At 31.5% G+C, this 20,332-nt stretch overlaps 1 protein-coding gene across 13 annotated transcripts in view; it reads right to left on the bottom strand.

The window, feature by feature from the left end:
• Positions 1-20,332, bottom strand: part of LOC126852729 (venom dipeptidyl peptidase 4-like) — a 313,446-nt gene that overhangs the window by 269,568 nt on the left and 23,546 nt on the right. For 4 of the 13 annotated variants that reach the window (XM_050597840.1, XM_050597835.1, XM_050597843.1 and 1 more), the window contains exons 1-2: positions 13,020-13,705; positions 2,577-2,819 (exon numbers count right to left, since the gene is read on the bottom strand). The exons of 6 other annotated variants lie outside the window; for them this stretch is intronic. In XM_050597840.1, coding sequence (XP_050453797.1) covers positions 2,577-2,633 — 57 coding nt within the window. In that variant the 5' untranslated portion in view covers positions 2,634-2,819; positions 13,020-13,705. Of the gene's footprint in view, positions 1-2,576; positions 2,820-13,019; positions 13,706-20,332 lie in introns of those variants that run through there. 3 more of the 13 variants (XM_050597838.1, XM_050597842.1, XM_050597841.1) reach the window with 3 other exon arrangements.

Here is a 20,332-nt window from a genome sequence, read left to right on the forward strand (position 1 = left end):
ATCGGATAAGGAAAGCGCCTCTATTTTCCTCTCTTACTAATGCTTGCCCCTCTAATGGAAGCGCGCGGTCTATCTATACTATATATATGATTATAGATTAAAGAGAATGTACTGTTACTACTTTAGTTTACGCTCGCGTCGCATGTTGACGCTGCGGTTCGGCGCGAACTCTGCCGCTTCAGATTTCCGTATTTCAAGCGCGCTACGTCGGGAATGTCGAGCGAGAGATTGCCTTCCATGTATTTATTTATTCGTTTAAAATGCGTATAATAATCGTCGCGAGTGGTTTGCAAGTGACAAGCGATCGTCGTATTGCGTCGATTAGTACGCGCGCTCGGAGTCCCATTGGATTTTCTCGATCGATTCGTATTCGTGCAAGTGGCGAGAGCAACCTACGCAAAGTAACGGACAATCGTCGCGTTAGATTAGCGTCTACGATTGTGATCTGTGTTTTCACGATCGATTCAAATCCGTGAATAAATATTCGCGATACAAAGGCAGGATGGATTATTGGTGCAGAGATCAAGGTTAACAATAAAGGAGCAGTTCAGGATAAGGAGAGAGGTTGCAGCTCGAAAAGACAGTTCAACGGCACTGGTGAGTACAATTAATCGTTACACATTAGCATATACATTGGCGAAACGCATCGTTAATTTATATATTCTATTTTTGATAATTTGATATTTTCGTATTATATCTATCTCGCCTTTTGGCATACGTCCTTCAATTGCTGCAAATTATTTATTGAAAATGAAAATTGGATAATGAAAGGAATAAAATAAAATCAATTGAATTGTGAAAAATGATTAATTGAGTAATGAGTAATTAATTCTTTATTTTATTTTTAAAATAATTATACAATTTAAATAATACAATTCTAATTTTTTAATAAAAAAATATAATTATATACATATATATATATATATATATATATATATATATATATATATATAAATTACAACATAAAATATTAAATTTAAAATGATTTTTAATGGTAAAAATTAAAATTAATTGCTTCTTATTATCTTAAAATAATTAAGTAAATAAATTATTATAAATTTAATTAAATAAATTTAATTGTTTTACTTGCGAAGAAAGAAGAAGCTGAGAAAGCTTGAGATTCTGTAAATCGATACAATTGAATCAATCTCATAAGAATCGATGAATAAAAGTGTTACTAGAAAATCTCGTTATTCTGACAAATAAGAATTGCACGGTCATCTGCTATGCTCGATGTGTATGCAATTCTTCTTCTTTTATTTGATAAATATCTGTGAGGTAGTTCAATTGATCGTATTTGACAGATTTTGGCGCGCATGTTTACGGCGTGGACTCATCGATCGCGTTAATTTTGCGCGCCGTCAATTTCGCGAAATATCATTTCCATCATTGGAGAAACTACATATGTTTGAAAAATAACGTCAGTTTTCTCGTTTTCGTATACATGTAGTATTAGTTAAAAATCACCGCATCGCAATTACAGGTCGTTTCTGAATCAGTAACTATATGTTTCTGAATATAAATAACTATAGAACGGATTGAAACTTCAAATATCAAGCGTGGAATTGCATGCCCGCGTTTAGAAAATATTAAAATTGTGGAATTAAAATTTGAGCGATACAATATCAGCATTGTAATTATAAACATAAAATAGTTATCATTATATATAAAAAAACAGAATTTTATAAAATATTTACCGCACTGCGTAAAATAAACCTTAATTGAAATCGTGCAGAAATGATATGGTTTTACTTTGGATAGAGATGTCTCATTTTATTTCATTTCAATTTCTATTCCATTTTAACTTTATTTTATTTTAATTTTATTTTAATGTCTGGTTCTTTATAAATTTTACGCGTGTATCGCGTGTAGTCGATTTCACAAAGAGAACTGCTATGGAAATGTTGTTGAAACTTTATGACACTTTTATCAAACATGTTTTTTTCACTTTTTAAATAAAAATTGTATTAACTTCTGTCAGAAATATTTTCAAAATCTTTTTATATAAAAATTAATATCTCTTGTATAAAATGAGTTGTTTGTAATTATGATTTCTAATTTCATTGAATAAGTTTTAGTTATTAGTGTACTAGACCTTTGTTGTAATTAAATAGCGATGCTTTATGATATAAAATAAAGAATTTAGGTAGTATTTTGGTATACAATATTGCCAAAATAAATTAAAATATACAATAATGTAGAATTATTTTTTATGCACGAATATTTCTGCCAGAATTAATTTTTATACCTAACGGGATAGACACATAAAAAAATGACTTATACTTTCATTTGCAATAATGAATAATTTCACATTCTTTTTGCGTATTTAAAGCATGGAAAATTAAATTCGCCGAAATGTATAAAACGTGTATGAAGTTTAATCTAATCTTGATCTGAGAAGTTTTATATTATCCTAAAAGATTTTTTTTGACATAATATAGACCTTGTATATTATATACATATATTATACAATTATAATATTAATTTTTTAAACGCTATTTTACAATACGAGTTGAGAGTTCTTGATCCAAAAAAAAGACGTAAAGAAAACAGGACAGAAAATGTTTGTGACTTACACTCACGTTGGGTTCGCCCTCCGTCATGGTCCTCGAGTTTTCTTCACGAATGGGCATCTGCACTCGCAGGAATAAAATCACTTTTCTCTCTTTCTCTCTCTCTCTCTCTCTCTTGTTACCACTTTTTCTTCCTTCCTTTGTGCAGTCTCAATTCTCACTATCGGCCGATTTTCCGTCAATCGGCTCGAATTCAATGAATCCGTTCATTAATCACTTCTTAACGATCGGCACGAAAAATGAAACCTGCATTTAATTTTTCACGCAATGTTGCTTTGTATTTCAATGAGAATTGGATACAAAGTCGGATGTAGGGAAGAGGAAAAATCGCGGGAATAAAGAGAGAGATAGGGTGTGAAAATTGTCGACCGGAGCTGTGTTAAAATATTATATGTGGCATATATACAATACCTTCACTGTGTGAGAACAAAATCAAGAATGGAATATATTGAGATGAAATCCGATAAATATTTTTTATATTAAAAATTTTTAGCTTATAAATCAGCTTTTTTGATTGAATGATTATATATTATTTGAAAAATGTTATCTATGAAGAAGAAAATTTTCTAATATCTTTTAAGGATTCAAAAACTATAGAATTATAGAAGCAAATATTTCGAGATGTACTTCCTGGTAAAGCATCGTGATAAAGTGCGAGTATTTTAAAATTCGAATTTTGCGGATTATACTTTTTAAATTCTCGTGAAAATTGCATTAGCGTTGAATAAGCTTAAAAGTGCCTAAATGTGGAAATCAAATTTTATACGTAACACATTTGATTCGTGAGTGATAAACACGATAATCGAATTCATATTAAATTAGCTATGACTTTTAAAATATTGAAACAGCTGTCTAATTATCATTATATATATGTAATAATTTGGTTTTGTTGAAAACTTTATAGACATATTTAATTCATGATTTGTAGAAAAAAAGAGACAAAAACATGTATTAAAAAATCGAGTGGCATTTTCCGTAATAAATACTTCTACATCGCATTTAAAGTTTACATTTTTATATACTCATTATTATACATGTATGTATATCCTTATGCCTCTCATAATTTGATCGGAATAATGAATTAATTCGATATCCGCGCTATCGTCGGCGATGAAAGCCACGGGGTGGCAGGAAAGTCCTGACATCGCGTTGCTCTTTGAACTCGTTTTTTCGGTCGCGACTTTGACGAAGATATATTTCGCTTACGAACGCGCGCTTGTGCGTTCGATATTGACGTGACGAACTGTTTTGAATCTAAAAAAGAGGAGAAGAGAAAGGTGAAAAATCCTATACAACCGTGCTATTCAAATCACCGCGACGCGGCACGATGTTCCGACGTGCGCCTTTCCACATCCTGAAAATTGTATTTCGCGTACGCGCCGATTTTTTTGATCAGTGTGACAGTAAAATTGAATAAAAATCGCTCCCAATATATTTATTATATGATATCCCTAGAATCTCAATAATAAACTTTAATAAAAAGAACGCGATTCTTTCTGCAAATTTTTATTCGTTTTCGACGAAGGATAAGGCCAAGATTAGATCAAAAATTAAATAAATATTTTGAGCAAGATTTCTTACACAATAATTATACGAGAAACAATGTGACCTCTCAAACGTTGAATATTCTACACATGGCGAGAATAAAAATTTAGCATTAATTCTTAAATACTTCTGACTCAACACATATTGTGATATATACGAAATGTGCGGATTTCGAAAAAATGTTATATGCTCAGCGTTTTATTTTTAAACTTGCATAAATATTAAAATTATATTAAACGTAAACTATCGACGATTAAAACCGACATGTTTTAATATAAAATATAGATTTTACCAAGGAGCATACTATAAAAATTTTATTAGAAATATTTTGTTATAACGTTTCAATGAGTTCGTAAAAGGAATTTTATTTTCGCGCAAAGATTATTGTCACTCGTAATTCTCGATGAGAAGTCGCCGGTACAGAGATGTAATTTTCCAACAAAGTATTTCAATCACCGATGATCGGCGGCGTAACATATATTCGTTGCACCTGCAACGTGCGCGACAAAAAAGTCGGGCAAAAAGCGTACCGAACTATTCAAATTGAAATCCTGCTACAGTTCCACATATACCATATCCAACCTCTCGCGTTTCCGCGGGTGTAAGCATGACAGTTCTAGTGATTAATTCCATCTCCAGATCAATTCGCGGACTCAATGCTCGTTTGTCACGCGACGTTTTCTCATTGTAGCGAAATTTCTATCAATCGAGAAATAAGATAGGCAGTAGTATACTTTTCTAAAATTAAATCGATGCAATATCTGATAATTGATAAAGTATTCTAGGCGAAGAAACGACCAAACTCTGCGATGCAACCGCATAAATTATTGTAAATAATACATATCGCCTCATATTTCTCTATATGATAAAATTATTAACTATATTTAGAGTATAAAAAAGTAACATTTTTTTTATTCAATTGTAATGATTATTATAAAATAATCACATACAGAATTATACGCCTTTACCAGCCGTCCGCGACATATATGAGCTTTGATCTCCGTGACATCATTATTATGATACGCGAGCGATAATACGAAAGAGCGTAAATCACCTACGAAAAAGAAATCCGACCCTTCGTGCCGCGACCGGCCATTCTTCTCGCCTTTTTACCCCTTCGTTCTCGAGTATTCTCTTCTCGACTCGTTTCTCTTCGTCGGTTCCACGATATTTCATTCGCGATCCGCTACAACATCGCTGCCCCTCGTCGTCCACTCGAAAGTGAGGCGTTGTCTAAGGGATAAGGTCGACAGCGCGCGTGTTCACGGGTGCTCTCGGCGGTTAAGCCGAGCACATTGTTCGCGTGGAAGTGAATCGCTATCAACGTACGGGCCTCGTCGTTTATTACGATCGAATGACAAATATACAAAGTCTCGTACTCTCATCGTAAGCTCTCTCTCGCTTGCATAGCGTGCGTGTACACACGCCGTAAACACACGCCGTCGCAACGTTACATGTGCAAATATATTTTAGAGTAGATGACCGTGTTTAACGCTAAATCGATCGTGAAATGAACGAATGAAAGTTTTATATCAAAAGTTCAAAAAGGTCTTTTTTTATATTCGATATCGTGTGGCAATTTACATTATCCCCGCAATAACATGTTTTCGACAAGATTTCTATTAAAATATTCATGAAAATGCATTACAAAATATGTTTTTGATTACAGCATGCATTTTTATGTTGATTGCGCTTAAAATATACAGGCTTTTCGTACATTTCCATGCAATTTGTAACGAATTGTACGTGAAAATAAACATCGGTTCGATTAAAAAGAAACATCAACGGGTAAATTTGTGGCACAATTTATATTACGATCGAAAAAAAAAAAGAGAGGAGCACTTCAATCGGTTTCGGATAAAATTTACACAAATGTTCCGATTGAACAGATCAAATATTTATCGTGCAAGCTTAATTTCATAATAAAAATTTACGATTTTACATCCGCAACGCGCTTTTCGTCATTCAGACTTTGATAATGGCTTACTTATATTATTCGCGTGTAATTATCAGCGCTTAACTTTGAATGCATACTCCGAATTTAATACTTGAGCAACGAGAATGTGAGCTATTTGCTCGAATCGTTATTACAGCATCGATCTTCGCGATCGGGGCTAGGTTTGCTCGCTGCGAGAATAGCTTTCGAAGCACAGAATCGCCACGATTTTATCGAATGTAATAACACAATTTGCCCGGCGACGTGGCTGTATTAATCGACGATTCACGCCATCGTGATTGGATAAAATAATTTCGTTAGCCCACGGGAAATCCTAGCGCCTGTTTACAGTAAGCTCCCTTCGGTATTACTTTTAAATTGTCGATAGAAGTCGCGATTTATCTATCTTGAGAAATTTAAATGCCACGTTTACTGCATTTTAGATTTTAATTGCTGGATATAAATAATATTGAATAAAAATATTGAATATACATATATATATATATATACATATATATATATATATATATAATATTCAGAAAATACGTAGAATCATATTCAAATTTATAATAAATCAAAATTAAAAATTTAATATAAATCTCTGCTAAATTTAATGTTGCTTACTAAAAATTTATTTCAGTTTTATCATTGTTCAACTCTAATATTTGATTGTGATTAAATATTCGTGATAATTAAATATCAAATTATAAAAATCTCGGATAAACTCAAAACAAAATTTCAAAATAATATAAAGAGCTAATAATATATATATATATTGATTTTCTTATTGTATAATTAATTTTCCTATATAATTTAAACCTTACATTTTATTAAATTTATTCATTAAATTTTAAATGCGGAAATAATTATTCAAAACATACAAATTTAAGCGCAAAATTTAAATGATTAGAATGATTTGAATTTCATATGTGGAATATTCATATATCATATATTACAATATTGAATTAGGAGATGTGCAACATAATTATTATTAATAATTAATTATTAAATTATTAATTATCTAAAATATATCAGGTAAAACTTTTTTTCCGAAAGTTGAGATCATCACATTATTGATACCATTATCTATACAGTGTGTTCTATACAGTGAATTCATTTTAATTACACATATGCAAACGTCGGAAGTAGAATTGATTGTGTAATTGAAATTGTGATATCAGAGATTAAATATCACATGCTATTTAAAAGAAATAAGCGAATAACTTGCTAATAAATAGCGCAATTCCATCACAAAATGACTTTTGATATCACCTATTAATAAAATGATACAATTTTGTATAGAAAACGATTACTTGCATAAATAGATTCGTAATTTATTATGATTATTTAAATACAATAGATCGTTATTTCTATTTCTAATAAATAACAAATTTTGTAAACTGTATTAAATCTGTATTAAATGTACTGTAAACTGTATTAAATGTTATAATAACAATAAATAAAATACCCTAATTACAAACTAATTCTGTATACATTCAATAAAATACATGCAATAATATAACTTTAATCACAATTCTAATTACGACATAAACACAATTATTTTCTTCTAAAATGTGGGCATGAAGAGACAAAATGATAATTTAATTTTATTTCAATTTTGGTCCTATTTTACGGTTGTTTTTATTGTTCCCAATATTTTTAATAAGTTATTTTATACACTTTCTTGCCGTCACTTTTTCTTTTTAATCTATAGTTAAAAGAAACAGATTAAATTCTTTTTTTTGTGTTTATGAATTAATCATGATATATTATCATGCTTATCTTGTCTACTTCCATGTCAGATACAAATGCATATTCGGACAGTACGATAACAACCAAAATAAAAACTTGAGGTAAATATAACTTATCTAAAATGTGCCAAGAAGCATAGTATCTAAGTCTATTCAGTTATATATAATAGATCATGTTCAAGTAATCCAACAACTACGGTAGTTTATTTAATTATATAGATCATATTTAATAAATAATTCAATCGCAATCATAATTGTAGCAAAAAAATAAGTTATAACATCACGTTTCATTTACCAAAAAAAATATTTGATGAAATTATTATATTAATGTGATATAAAATAAAATATATAAAAAAATTTATAAAGAACTATAACAGAAGAGTAACAGAAGATTTTGCATACTGTAATTTATATTTATTAAATAATAATAAAAAGAGAAAATAATTTATTAGTAAATTAAAAAAAAATATTTATAATAATAACACATATATATAAATATATATGTAGCTGAAAAATAATGTGCTGGAAATTATGTTTAAAATATGTACATACTCTCTCTCTCTTTCTAATATCAACTTCTAAATCCGCGATATCTTCTCTTAAGATCATTGTAATATCTCGTCTAGTATAATATCTGAATTCTGTTCCCGTATGTATCTTGCTATTGTGGCACAGGTCCAATTGCGCTTTCGCAAACGCAATCGGACGATATCAAAAAGTGTACGCAATTAAAATGGAGCAGGGATATCTGCGTATTGCTTTCACGATGTTACCTTGATCGCTTATATCTGGCTTGACCCCGATTTTCAAGAACGTAGAATTCCGCGATATTAATGCAATGACCGTGAACAAGAGAAAGAAATTATCCGTAAAGAAAGGTGCGAATGAATCAAGATACACGAATGTTCGACAAGATATCGAAAGTTCGACCTTTCCTCGAATACAACTCTCTCACCTTCCACTGTATCGGTCTGTGTAAAAATCCTTTCACGGCAATTCTACAATAAAAACCGGTTGGCCTTCTCTCGTGTAAATCTAACTACATGCTTATAAATAAATTAGTTGCCATAAGGCGAGATTTTTTTTCCTCTTTTAAAAAAACGCGACTGGATCTATCAACTTATTAATCATTAAGTAATACTTAACAGAGATCGAAAAAAAGATAAACGAATAATGCGACTTTATAGAAATTAATTAATAGATAATTAAATATTATTTAGAGGAATAGCTTTTATCTTGATTTTTTATACATTTATGTTAATAATAATCATCTTTATATTAAGACAATGAAAAAGATTCAAATAGTATTATTAGATCTTTAAAAAAAATTCTTTTATATTTTAATTATTTTTTGCAACTGAATTTTCTCAGTTATCTCTAAGATTAATATTATTCCACTTACAATCAGAAAATCTTTTTTATTTGCAATAAAATATATTAGTAAACGTGATAAAAATAGTCCTAATTTTATATCTTTAAATTTCTATCATTAACATATATGTATATTAAACATATGCGCATACACATGGTGTAAGTATTCTACTACGATGCTAATTGCCAAATAGAGAAAGAGAAAGAGCAATAAATCATTAATTATGGATACTTATGGAAATTATTATATTTTATTCATGTGTCAACGTCAGAAAACTTATAAATTAACGTGATAAATCTAATTGGCTGATATGATCGTAACTTATAATACTTTGCCGCAAATAAAGTAAGCAATTTGATCCAAAAGTCAGACTTGAAAAGAGAAAGGACCACAACAATGATCGATTTCACCGCGCTTAATTATTTCGACCCACGTGCAATCGCGTACGTGACCTATTTCCATATCGCCGCCAGGCGCCGATTTATCTCCAAAAGTCTTCGAAAGAACTACGCACGAACTATATAAAGTGTTCATGTGGAAAAAAAAAATATATGAATTTGTCTAGATTTTGTTTTAAAAAGCAGAAATAAACAAAGAAATAAATTGCGCATCGGAAAAATATGAATTCAGACTGCGTTTGTGCAAATATTTTAATTAATTAAAAAAAAAATACAATATAAAAAGAGTCTCCGCGTAGATAACAATATAAATATATAGATTAAAATAACGAGACAATATCTCACGAACGGTATAATGCATGCATTTTGTACGCGAGCGGAAAAACAGATATCGAATAAATTCTCAGAATTTACTCTTTGCAAAATGTATTGCAATGTTATAATTGAATTAATATAATTCTCTAATTTTTTAGATATGTGATTTATTTATATCAGATATTATTGTTTATCTTTCATCATTTACTTCTACAGATATTTTAATTTTATTGTATTATTTGCGTTTAATATGGAAATTATAGATTTGTTTCTGTTTCTTTTTGCTTCTATTTAAAATATTATAATATAAAATAACTTAAATTATATATAATATAAAATATAATTCGATAAAATTAAAAATGATAAAGAAATTATTATCTAAATATACATATAATTACACAAGTAATTATTTATTCTAATTAAAATACTATCATATGTATATCTCATTATTTCTTGTATTATAATTTTCACGCGGAGACGTTTTATATATTATGATAATAAGAAAAAAAGTTCTTTGTGTCGCGTTGCAATATGCGCGCTGTTAAATGTACCTTATACGTTATAATTTCATGTGTATCAACAGTGTGATTGCTGCAAAAACTACTGTTATTTTTGCAGTCTTCTTTCAGAAAGAAGACGAATGCAGAAAGATAAACGCAAGTAATATCAAATTTCAAACTCATATTTTGCAGTCACACTTACATTCGATCGGAATGCAGATTTATAATTATCGGCAAAAAAAAAACAGAATCACGATGCAAATTATAACGCTTACTCGCGAAGATTGTACGCTCCCTTTAATTCGATATGTGTAACATCGGTTCAATGAGTTTAATTTAATTGGCGACTATTTCTCGATATCGTATCAAAACCATTAATTTGATATTCGGTTTGCATATTTAATGCACTTTTGCAACTCTCGTTGCTCTATTACACTCGTAATTCGATACGTACATTGAAATTGGCTTGACAAAGCTCGACGAAATTTTGTAAATTACTACGGTCCACTAGAATTCCCGTGACGATTGTATGCAATAGTGTTTCGTACTTGAATTGAAATAACATATTCCCCTTCACCCCCGCGCGCTTAAACGCGAATTAAAATGAATTCTCACCGGCGCAGATTTATCTTCCGGTTTGACCATACGACACTTTATTTATTTATATCTCGGCAATTTTAAACGCGATATTCACATGCGACGACGATGCTGAATTCACGCAAACATTTCGCGAAACGTGATCTCGAACGAAATTTTGTTGCGACTCCCCCTCGCTTAACTTGTTTATCGGCGAGCGACTGCGCCTTGTATTTTGTATATAACTCGCATATTACGAAGTTTAAATTTACTCGTAGCGAATGTGATGGAGAACGGTTATGCTAATATCGCTGTATTCAGTAATGTTCGATTATTTCCGTGTACCTACACTCGCAAATGCTCTTACTCTCGTCGGAATGCGAACGCGCATTGAAAATAATCTAGAAATAAATGTCGCTTAAATTGCTACGAGAAAGATTTAATTTACGAACCTTATCTCTGTCCTGGAATCTCTGTCGTTAAACAACTCGACGATGACAAGATATTTACATATTTTTTTGTGAAAGAAAAAAAGAAATGCCCATTTAACAAACAGATATACATTTGCGCGCTAAACAACAGCATTCCGTTCTAGGAAACAATTTTAAATAAATCGCCTTAACAACAATTTAATTTGAATAGGTATCTCATCTGCACGTGAACTTTTGTATTAAATAACTCGGTAATGAAGCTTGAAATGAAAAGTGTCTGTGTGTATGTGGAAAAGGAAATTTCTATTCAGCACATAATTGCAGAATTTGTGCATAAAGTAAACTTATTAAATGCGCTTTAAAAAATATTCAAGAAGGAAATTTGAGAAATAAAATTGTCGTGTCATCCTCATAAACATTTAATTCGAGAATCTTAAATATTCTTAAATTTCCGTTGTTATATGACATGGTAACAAAGCTTGAGATAATGAAAAATGTCTTTGCACGACGAGGGAAATCCCTTTTTAAGAGATAAGTAGTACGTAGAATTTTTTGCTCAAAAAATGGCGCAAATGCGCTTCAAAAACATTTCTAAAAGAACTTTCTGATAATCACTTTAATGGAATTTTTGTTTCAGAGTCTTATCTCTGTTGAGCTGAGTTTCTCATTGTCAAATAACTCAGAGTAGCAGAGCTCGAGATAATTAAAAATCATTGTGTATAAGGAAGGAGTTTCTCTTTAAGAGATGTCTTCAAACACAGAGATATTGTACAAACACACATTTTATACTTGTACTAACAATAAGATATTTTCTCGTTGTTATTGTAGTTTATAATCGCGTTACAGGGATGGCTACCTTTAAACCAAAATTGCGGTGTAGTGTTATGAGAATATCCTGTTGTGCGATGTAAACTATAACTTTGCATTTACCATACTGCATAATTAGATTTTGGAAACATGGAGGGACACAATTTTTGATATAACAGAATACCGTAATATCGATACTCGCACAATGTTTTCAATGAAAATTTTCTGATTCTATCACAAAATTTCGCGAAATCTTTACTTAATCAAAATTATTATATTTTTTCAAAAGTTATGTTTGTTCAAAAAAATTTCAGAATTTTAAAGATTTCAAATATAAAAAAACTCGATCATAATAACTAAATCAATATTTAATTGTTAAATAAAGTTTGAGTCACTTTCTGAATTCAAATTTGCAACAAACTGATAGAATTAAAGCAATTAATAATATAAAAAGTCTTCGATATAAATAAATCAAATAATTTATAAATAATAGATTATTGTATATATATATATATGTACCAATACTTTATGTTCGCCTGTTTATTTGCATTATGCAGACGGAAAGTGATTAGAATCTTTATAAAATTGCGGTGAATATTTTCGCAATGAAAATTATAATATTAAAAATAAAAATACTTGTAAAACGCGAAATTTTAAGATGACAATAATATCGCTAATTAAATGATAAAAGAAATGTAAAAATTGTTATCTCCTGATGTATATTCTGCTATGATAAAAAAGTACTATTTATTGCAACTGTCAAATCGGTTCACAACTGTCATTCTTCAATCAGAATATTCAATAAAAGACATTACCGCATCGTTGTAAGCCACGTTGAAAACCGCCTTGCGCATCTTGATCACAAATTCCGAAAATGCTCGAGTGCACAGACGACCTTTAATACGTCGAGAAATGAATCAGCAATCACACAAAGTCATCCAGAAGAAGCATCAATAGATTCACACAATCTTTTCGGTAGCTCTTTAATGGACCAGTTTGACTCCTTGATTAAATTTGAATACGAGAAAACCGAATAAAATCCTTGATTCTTACAACTACTTCTCGTTTATTCTCCCACTCTCTTTGCAATCTTTATAGAAGTAAGGAGAAATGAAAACTAGTTACAGACGAATCATCGATTCGAAACGACATTCTCGACTAAAGGAACCGAATAGATTATTCATCGTCAATCGACAGATCTCTTCATTGTCGTAGAAATAGGAAGGTAACATCTAGGAGAGGTGCCTGCTATAGTGTCGGAAATTTAAAGCACCCTGACTACTACCGAATCGTGGTCTCCTCTGATGATAGAAAGCAGTCAGCTGCGCCTGCACAAAGGCTACACTTCACCGATCTCGAGCAAGGATCTGCAGGATGATCCTAATCACTTGACACTTTTCCCTGTCACACCGAAATCCGAGCGATAACCGGGCGGATTTGCGCGATCGGTGGCGCGACGTATCGAAAGCGATACCGGAGCGGAGACCAGCAACCTTCGACGGTCGACGGCGCACTGGCGAGAAGCAGCCAGTCGCTTCAGCTTCAGGTTGGGAGCAAGACTACCTTATCGACGCGGACGTCCTTGACGCAGACGCGCGGAGGGTAGTGGGATTCGTGTGTGTGTGTGTGTGCTAGATAACACATAGTACCCCCGAAGAGGAGCAAGAGGTGAGAGGGTAGGGCAACGTAGCACAAACTCATCGGTTGTGTAGATACCTGTTGAATGCACTTGGCCAGGGAAAGGTGGGGAGGAAGTGCCATTACTGCGACGAGCCGGGGAAGCACCCGGCGCCGTCGCCGCTGCCGATGCGTCGAGCCAGCGAAAGGATTCTCGAAACAAACGGTCACGGTCGATCGGAGATTCGAAAACCCATCTCGGCATGTGCCCTCTCTCGCGCCGCTTCTCAGCCTCCCAAGTTCTATCCATGCGCGTTCTATTTGCCGCGATAAATGACGGATGAATGGAGAACTTGTGGCCGATGCGAAAATATTACTTTTCCTTTCCATTTATAGAGATAACGAATCGAGAAGAATTGTGAATCGATTGACACTCATCCCGACTTTGCGTGCTTGCTAATGGATTGCACTTATGTTAGCGTTTGCGTTATTCACGCCGGTCAAAAATATGAAAGAATTTAGAAATTATTTCGATTATCGGTTTTATAGAATATACTTTAAAGATAACATAATTTATATCTGTAATCTTAAATGAATTTTCATATATGACAAATGAAAGTATGAAGAATATCAAATTTTTATTTGTTATTTCACTAAAAAACAATTAAAAATTTATAAATCATATAATGTCCATAGAGGACTAATCACCAATCGTATAGATTAAAGATCACTCAAAAAACATTTATATAATCATTTAAGTATAAAATAAAGAGGAATTTTGTCGATTCTATTATGACAAATATGACAAATCGCTTATCAATTCCAAGTTAAATTTTTATATCTGCTACAGGAGCCTTGATATAAGATGCTTAAAGTTTTATAAGTCAATTTCAATCTGAAGAATTAATGCCAATGTCACGGTTCTCATCAAAGATTTGAAACTGTTTCGATGAAAGATCGCACCTACATTCAAGGAAAAACGGAAAACAGCGTCCGGAAAGAGTTGAAAGCTTCGAAATTACGTTAGGCAATGATAGGAAGTTACGAACGAACCGAATTGAGAGACTCTTGATTACGCGACGGTTCTTTCGCGAGATATAACGGGTAGCTGGAAAATAGAATTGATGGAGCAGGATGTCGTTGATTCGCTCTCGCGTTGCGAGAACGAACATTCTCTCGTACCCAAAAGAAATGAAATCGCAACGCCGCGATTTATCGAGATAGAATCACGAAGTTTTCCGTTCGTGAATAATCAAGGCTGACTGACATATTTGAGAATACGATCGAAAATTTGGATGAAATGACGAATTACTCGCGCGTATCTAACAACTTAATTTTCACGTAATCTCATTACACATTTCTTATCACACATATGCGATTTCAAGAGGAAGGCGCCCGCGTTTCAGTATCGCATATCCCGTATAAGATTCGGATTCGGCAAAAGATAGGAGAGCCGAAACTCATACTCGACATTGAATCCCTTCTGCAGCTGTGATTTTGCTGCAAAGTGTCTTCACATTACGTAATATATCAGATTACATTCCATTGTTCCTAATGTTAATACTCGTAGTCAAAGGATGAAGAGATGATAAGAGATAAAAGAGTCAATAAGAAACAAAGGTTTCTATTATCACAATAGTATTCCTAAAATTTTTAAAGTACTTAAAAAATTACTAATTCTAATTAACTTTATTAATTAGGAGAAATCTTTGCTGCAAGATGGGAGAATTGATTCTGACTTCACTTTCTCATTCTTAAAAAAGCACTTTGTCCTTTGTTATTTTACGGAGATTCTTTTCAAATTTTCTCTTTAGTAAATCTCATTCCGTTATATCAACTATTTTATAAGTAAAGTAAAAAAATAATAAAAAATCTTATTTTTCTGAAATATAAATACAGAAATGTCGCATAATATAAGAGATATATAAATAAACTCTCGAGCTCTCTATGGAATTCACAATGTACTACATAGTTAGAATTTCAGGCGTACCGTTTGTGATGTTCGCCGAGAAAATTACTGCATCCTCTCGTCTTCCAGAATCGTCGGAACGACGGCAAAATTATACGGTAAGATCGGCGGAAGCGCAAAGTAAGGACACGGTAGAAAGTTCCGTTGAAATTTTCAAAATTACGTCTTGCATTGGCCACTTTCTCGGCGCGCGCGACGTCTGCAATAATCATAATAATGGAGGACGCAGGGCATTAATTTGATAAAGGCCAAGGTATTGTTAAATGCGGCGATTTGCACAGCTGGGTACATTCATTATCTCACTCGCCGGTTTGCGTATTTAACTGATAATTCAAATCGCAGCAGAAATACCAGCGGTACTTCTTCTAATTTATACATATTTCAAATCGAATTATGGCCTCTGAGACATTTTGTTACGAGCAATTAAACACGATTTAAAACCTATTTTTTTATTAGAAATTTGTGAACTCATATTATATTCATTTGCTAATTTCGATCGATTATTATAGTAGATTTCACAAAAGTAATGATATTCAAAATATCTTAATTTGAAATATCAATTTGCAGATATCGTTGATATTTCTACGATTCTCGAGTCGCAGCAATCGAATCCAGAGTAAAATGTTATAAAACTTAATATGTTCCGTAATGTGTACGAAATGAATATAATTTCTTTTGCTCTCACGTCTCATGAAAATGACTCCCAGTTGGTTGACTATTTCGGTTTGCAACAGCACGTGGTCGCCGAGTAGAAATAAACAGCTTACGTGCATTCGATATAATTACGCGATATGGGCGAATCTCGAAAAAAAAAAAAAAAAAAACAAATCAACAATAAAATTAATACGACTATGATAAGATATTTCTGTAAAAATAAGTGTCCATACATATATGATGAATTTCTCCCTAAAGCCCTAAAGAGGTGCTGCAGTTATATGTTTAGCTAAATGAGTTTCAAGCTTAACGCTCTGTTTCCTGTGCGAAAATTATAATATATGAGGTCACATTATACATATAGCAATATTCTATATCTAGACAGCAGAAATATCTTTTACATATGAAATTTTTGGCAAGTTTGAAATTGTCTTATCTTAATAAGAATGTCGAAAGAATAATATTTAATTTATTAATTTAATAATTCAATATGGCAGATTTTCAAAAATTAAACTTTTCAGAAATGTAACAATAAAATTTTATTTTTTATTTAACTTTTATTTTATTTAATTTACATGTTTCATTTTAATATACATACAGAGATTCGGATTATATTAAGATTTATATTTATAAAGATATTAATATTATAAATTGTAAAGAAACTACAAAAAATATTTCTCGATATTTCCTGCAAATAAAAATCAAATCTAATGATATGAAAGGGAGATATAACGTGTATGATATATAATTATAAAATATATTTAATATGTGTGAGATATATAGGTTTTATTTAATAAAATATATATAAATATAAAAATAAAAAATTATTGTTTGGAGAAGAAATATATAATATATATATATTATTCTTATGGAAATTACTCGCACTTATCGTACTATGTAGTAATACATTTGAATACATTTCAAAGAGATCATTAACATACATCAATAACTGATTTCCATATCTACAAGATGATAGCGAGTTATTTGACAACGCGTAATGGTATTATCATATATTTAGTGATGTTAATGCTATGAAAAATGGCAACTCTATTCTATACATATTGATAGACTTTTCATGCAAAAAATTGCAGAGAACAGCCGCGTTCTTTCAAACGCTTTCAAAATATTCGATTAAAGTTTCACATTGTGCAGACTTTATCGATAGCACAGCAAATAAAAGGTTTAACATAACGATATTTCTCCGTACATCCTGACATTTCGTAGGAAGTGGATATATAATGTTATGAAATGTAAACTCAATTCTCGTCTGTGATAATGTTATTAAAATATTTTTGTTTAAAAAAAAAAAAAAAAAACTGATTTTGCAAGAAATAACGCTACAAATTTACGTGTTAATTTTTGACACAATTCTGAGACATTGTTAGAACTTGTAGAGCTTGTCACCCTGATTATATAATACAAAATTATCAATATAACTTTGGATCTATCTCTTTTCGCTTTTAAGATAAAAAATTATGCCGAGTATATATATAAACGAAATCTGATAGCGGCGCGAGCTTTAAGCACGTTTTGACGCACCGGAAGAGTCAATAAACGCTGGGCAAGAGCAAAAGGCCGTGAGGCGTCGGCAAGGATACGTCAAAAGATTTTCGCGCGCAAGTCGGGCGGTAAATGAGCTAAACGGCCCCGGGCGAAAGGCTGGCGTCAAAGGGGAATTCAGCAGCGGCGCGCTAGGTGAAATTCTTGACTCTGCCCTCAGGACAGTGAATTACCACCCCCTAACACGCCATCTAGATTGCTATTCGCGCGGCCCGACTGCGTGCAAGGGAGGATGTTTTCTCTTGCTACGTTTGAGAAAGGACATGGAGATATGTATACCCTTGCCGGAGATGTCTCATTCCCTCTTATTAATATATTCGCCTGTCCGCTATTTTTAGTCCGAATGCGAAAAACAAAGCACACATAATTTAGTACTAGAATACTAAACGTGCGCCATTCATTTTATGCGTATGTGTATATCATTACTTATATAATAATTCTAGTTTCCGACTTTTTCAAAATAAATTAAACAAAAATTACACAGCCACTTAATGTTTGAATTATCAAATGTGTTGCTCAGTTATGACAAGCTTTTATTGATATAAAGTGTGTTCAGTGCATCGTCGAGATAACCAATCATCGCGAAAAAAAGGTAACAATATTGCCAGTATCGATTTAATATGCCTTTTTAAAAGTAGATATCTCAATGAGGGCTGCACAATACATTATTAGAATATCATACGTGTGTGTGTTTATGTGTGTTATAAAAAAATAGTTTTACAAAATTTAGTTTTTATAAATAATAATAGACAAAAATAATAAAAAAATCGCGATATCTTTTGCAATATTGATTTGACCATAAAAATGTTAAAAGTTTCTTTTATATCGTGATGTGCTACCCAGATCGCTAAATGCAATCGCGACAAGGAAAATCGGAAAATAATTTGAATTAATAATTAATTCTCTCTCTCTCTATCTATTTATCTATCTATCTATCTCTCTATCTATCGATCTATCTATCTATTTATTTATCTATCTACCAATCTATCTATTTATCTAACTATCTATCTCCTCGCTCTTTTCCCCTCCCTCTCTGTCTCTTTCTCTCTAAATAACACTTATTTTTTAAAAAATATTTAAAATTAAATATATTTTATCCAATACTTTTTTTGTTCGATTTTTCGACGGTTTAAATATGATTCGGATTGAGAAGGCACAATAAAATAGAATCGAATCGCCGCAGGTCCGAGTAATTAACGATAAGCTCAATGATGTATTAATTGTTAATTTAATAATTGATTTATAATTTAAAATACATGTATAATTTAATATTCCATTTATATATACGGTTCGTTTGTAGTACGGAAAATATTTTGGCAAATTATCAATAACATGGCGGCCTTGGCGATGTAAACATTGGCGCGCTACTGTTAACACATTACTTATGGTTTATCATTCGCACGGCGACTCTCGAACAGTAAAGTAATAGAGGGCGAAACACTCAAATTCTTTTTCTAAACGTGATCGCGACAAATATCGGAAATAATTTAATATAATAAATAATTATCTTTAACCTTAAATAATATCGCATTAAATAGTATCGTAATTATATCGGAACGATAAATCTGGAGGCGCGTATTTCACGCGTGATATATATATATATATATATATATATATATATATATATACATAATCAAAAATTAAAATAACAGGAATCAAAATTGTAAATTATTAGTTCGCGATCTTTCTCTTCTTTTATCAGCATTAAATATTTCTTTAAAAATACTTAAAGTCCAATTATATTTCGTCCAATACTTTATCGTTTCTTTCGACGATTTAAATATGATTTAAATTAAGCGCAATATAATAGTCGAATAGCAGATCCGAGTAATTAACATAATGATAAGTTTCGTGATATATTAATCGCTTATTAAATAGATGATTTATAATTTAAAATACTTGTTTAACTTCATATTTATATACCTCGTAATACACAAAATAATTTCGGCTGGAAATTATCAATAACACGGTATGCGGCCTTGTCGGCGTAAACATTAGCGCGCTATTGTTTACGTTTTACGTATTACAGTTTTGTTATCATTCGCACGGCAACAGTCGAACAGTAAGGTAATAAAGTGCGATACATCCCATCACATTCCTTTTCTAAACACGATCGCGAGGACAAACATTAAAATATAATTCGCTATAATTATTATAATTAGCGATTGATTAACTTTTAAAAATAAGAAATAAAAATAATATTTCAATTATAATAGATATTCAATTATGATAGATAATATTTTAATTATAATAGATACTCTTACAAGTGATGCATAATTTTGGCATAAACATCAAACATCTTGTTCTTTGTTTTCTCTTTTACCATAT

Source organism: Cataglyphis hispanica, chromosome 11 (genome assembly GCF_021464435.1).
Source record: "Cataglyphis hispanica isolate Lineage 1 chromosome 11, ULB_Chis1_1.0, whole genome shotgun sequence".
In the NCBI taxonomy this organism is placed as follows: domain Eukaryota; kingdom Metazoa; phylum Arthropoda; class Insecta; order Hymenoptera; family Formicidae; genus Cataglyphis; species Cataglyphis hispanica.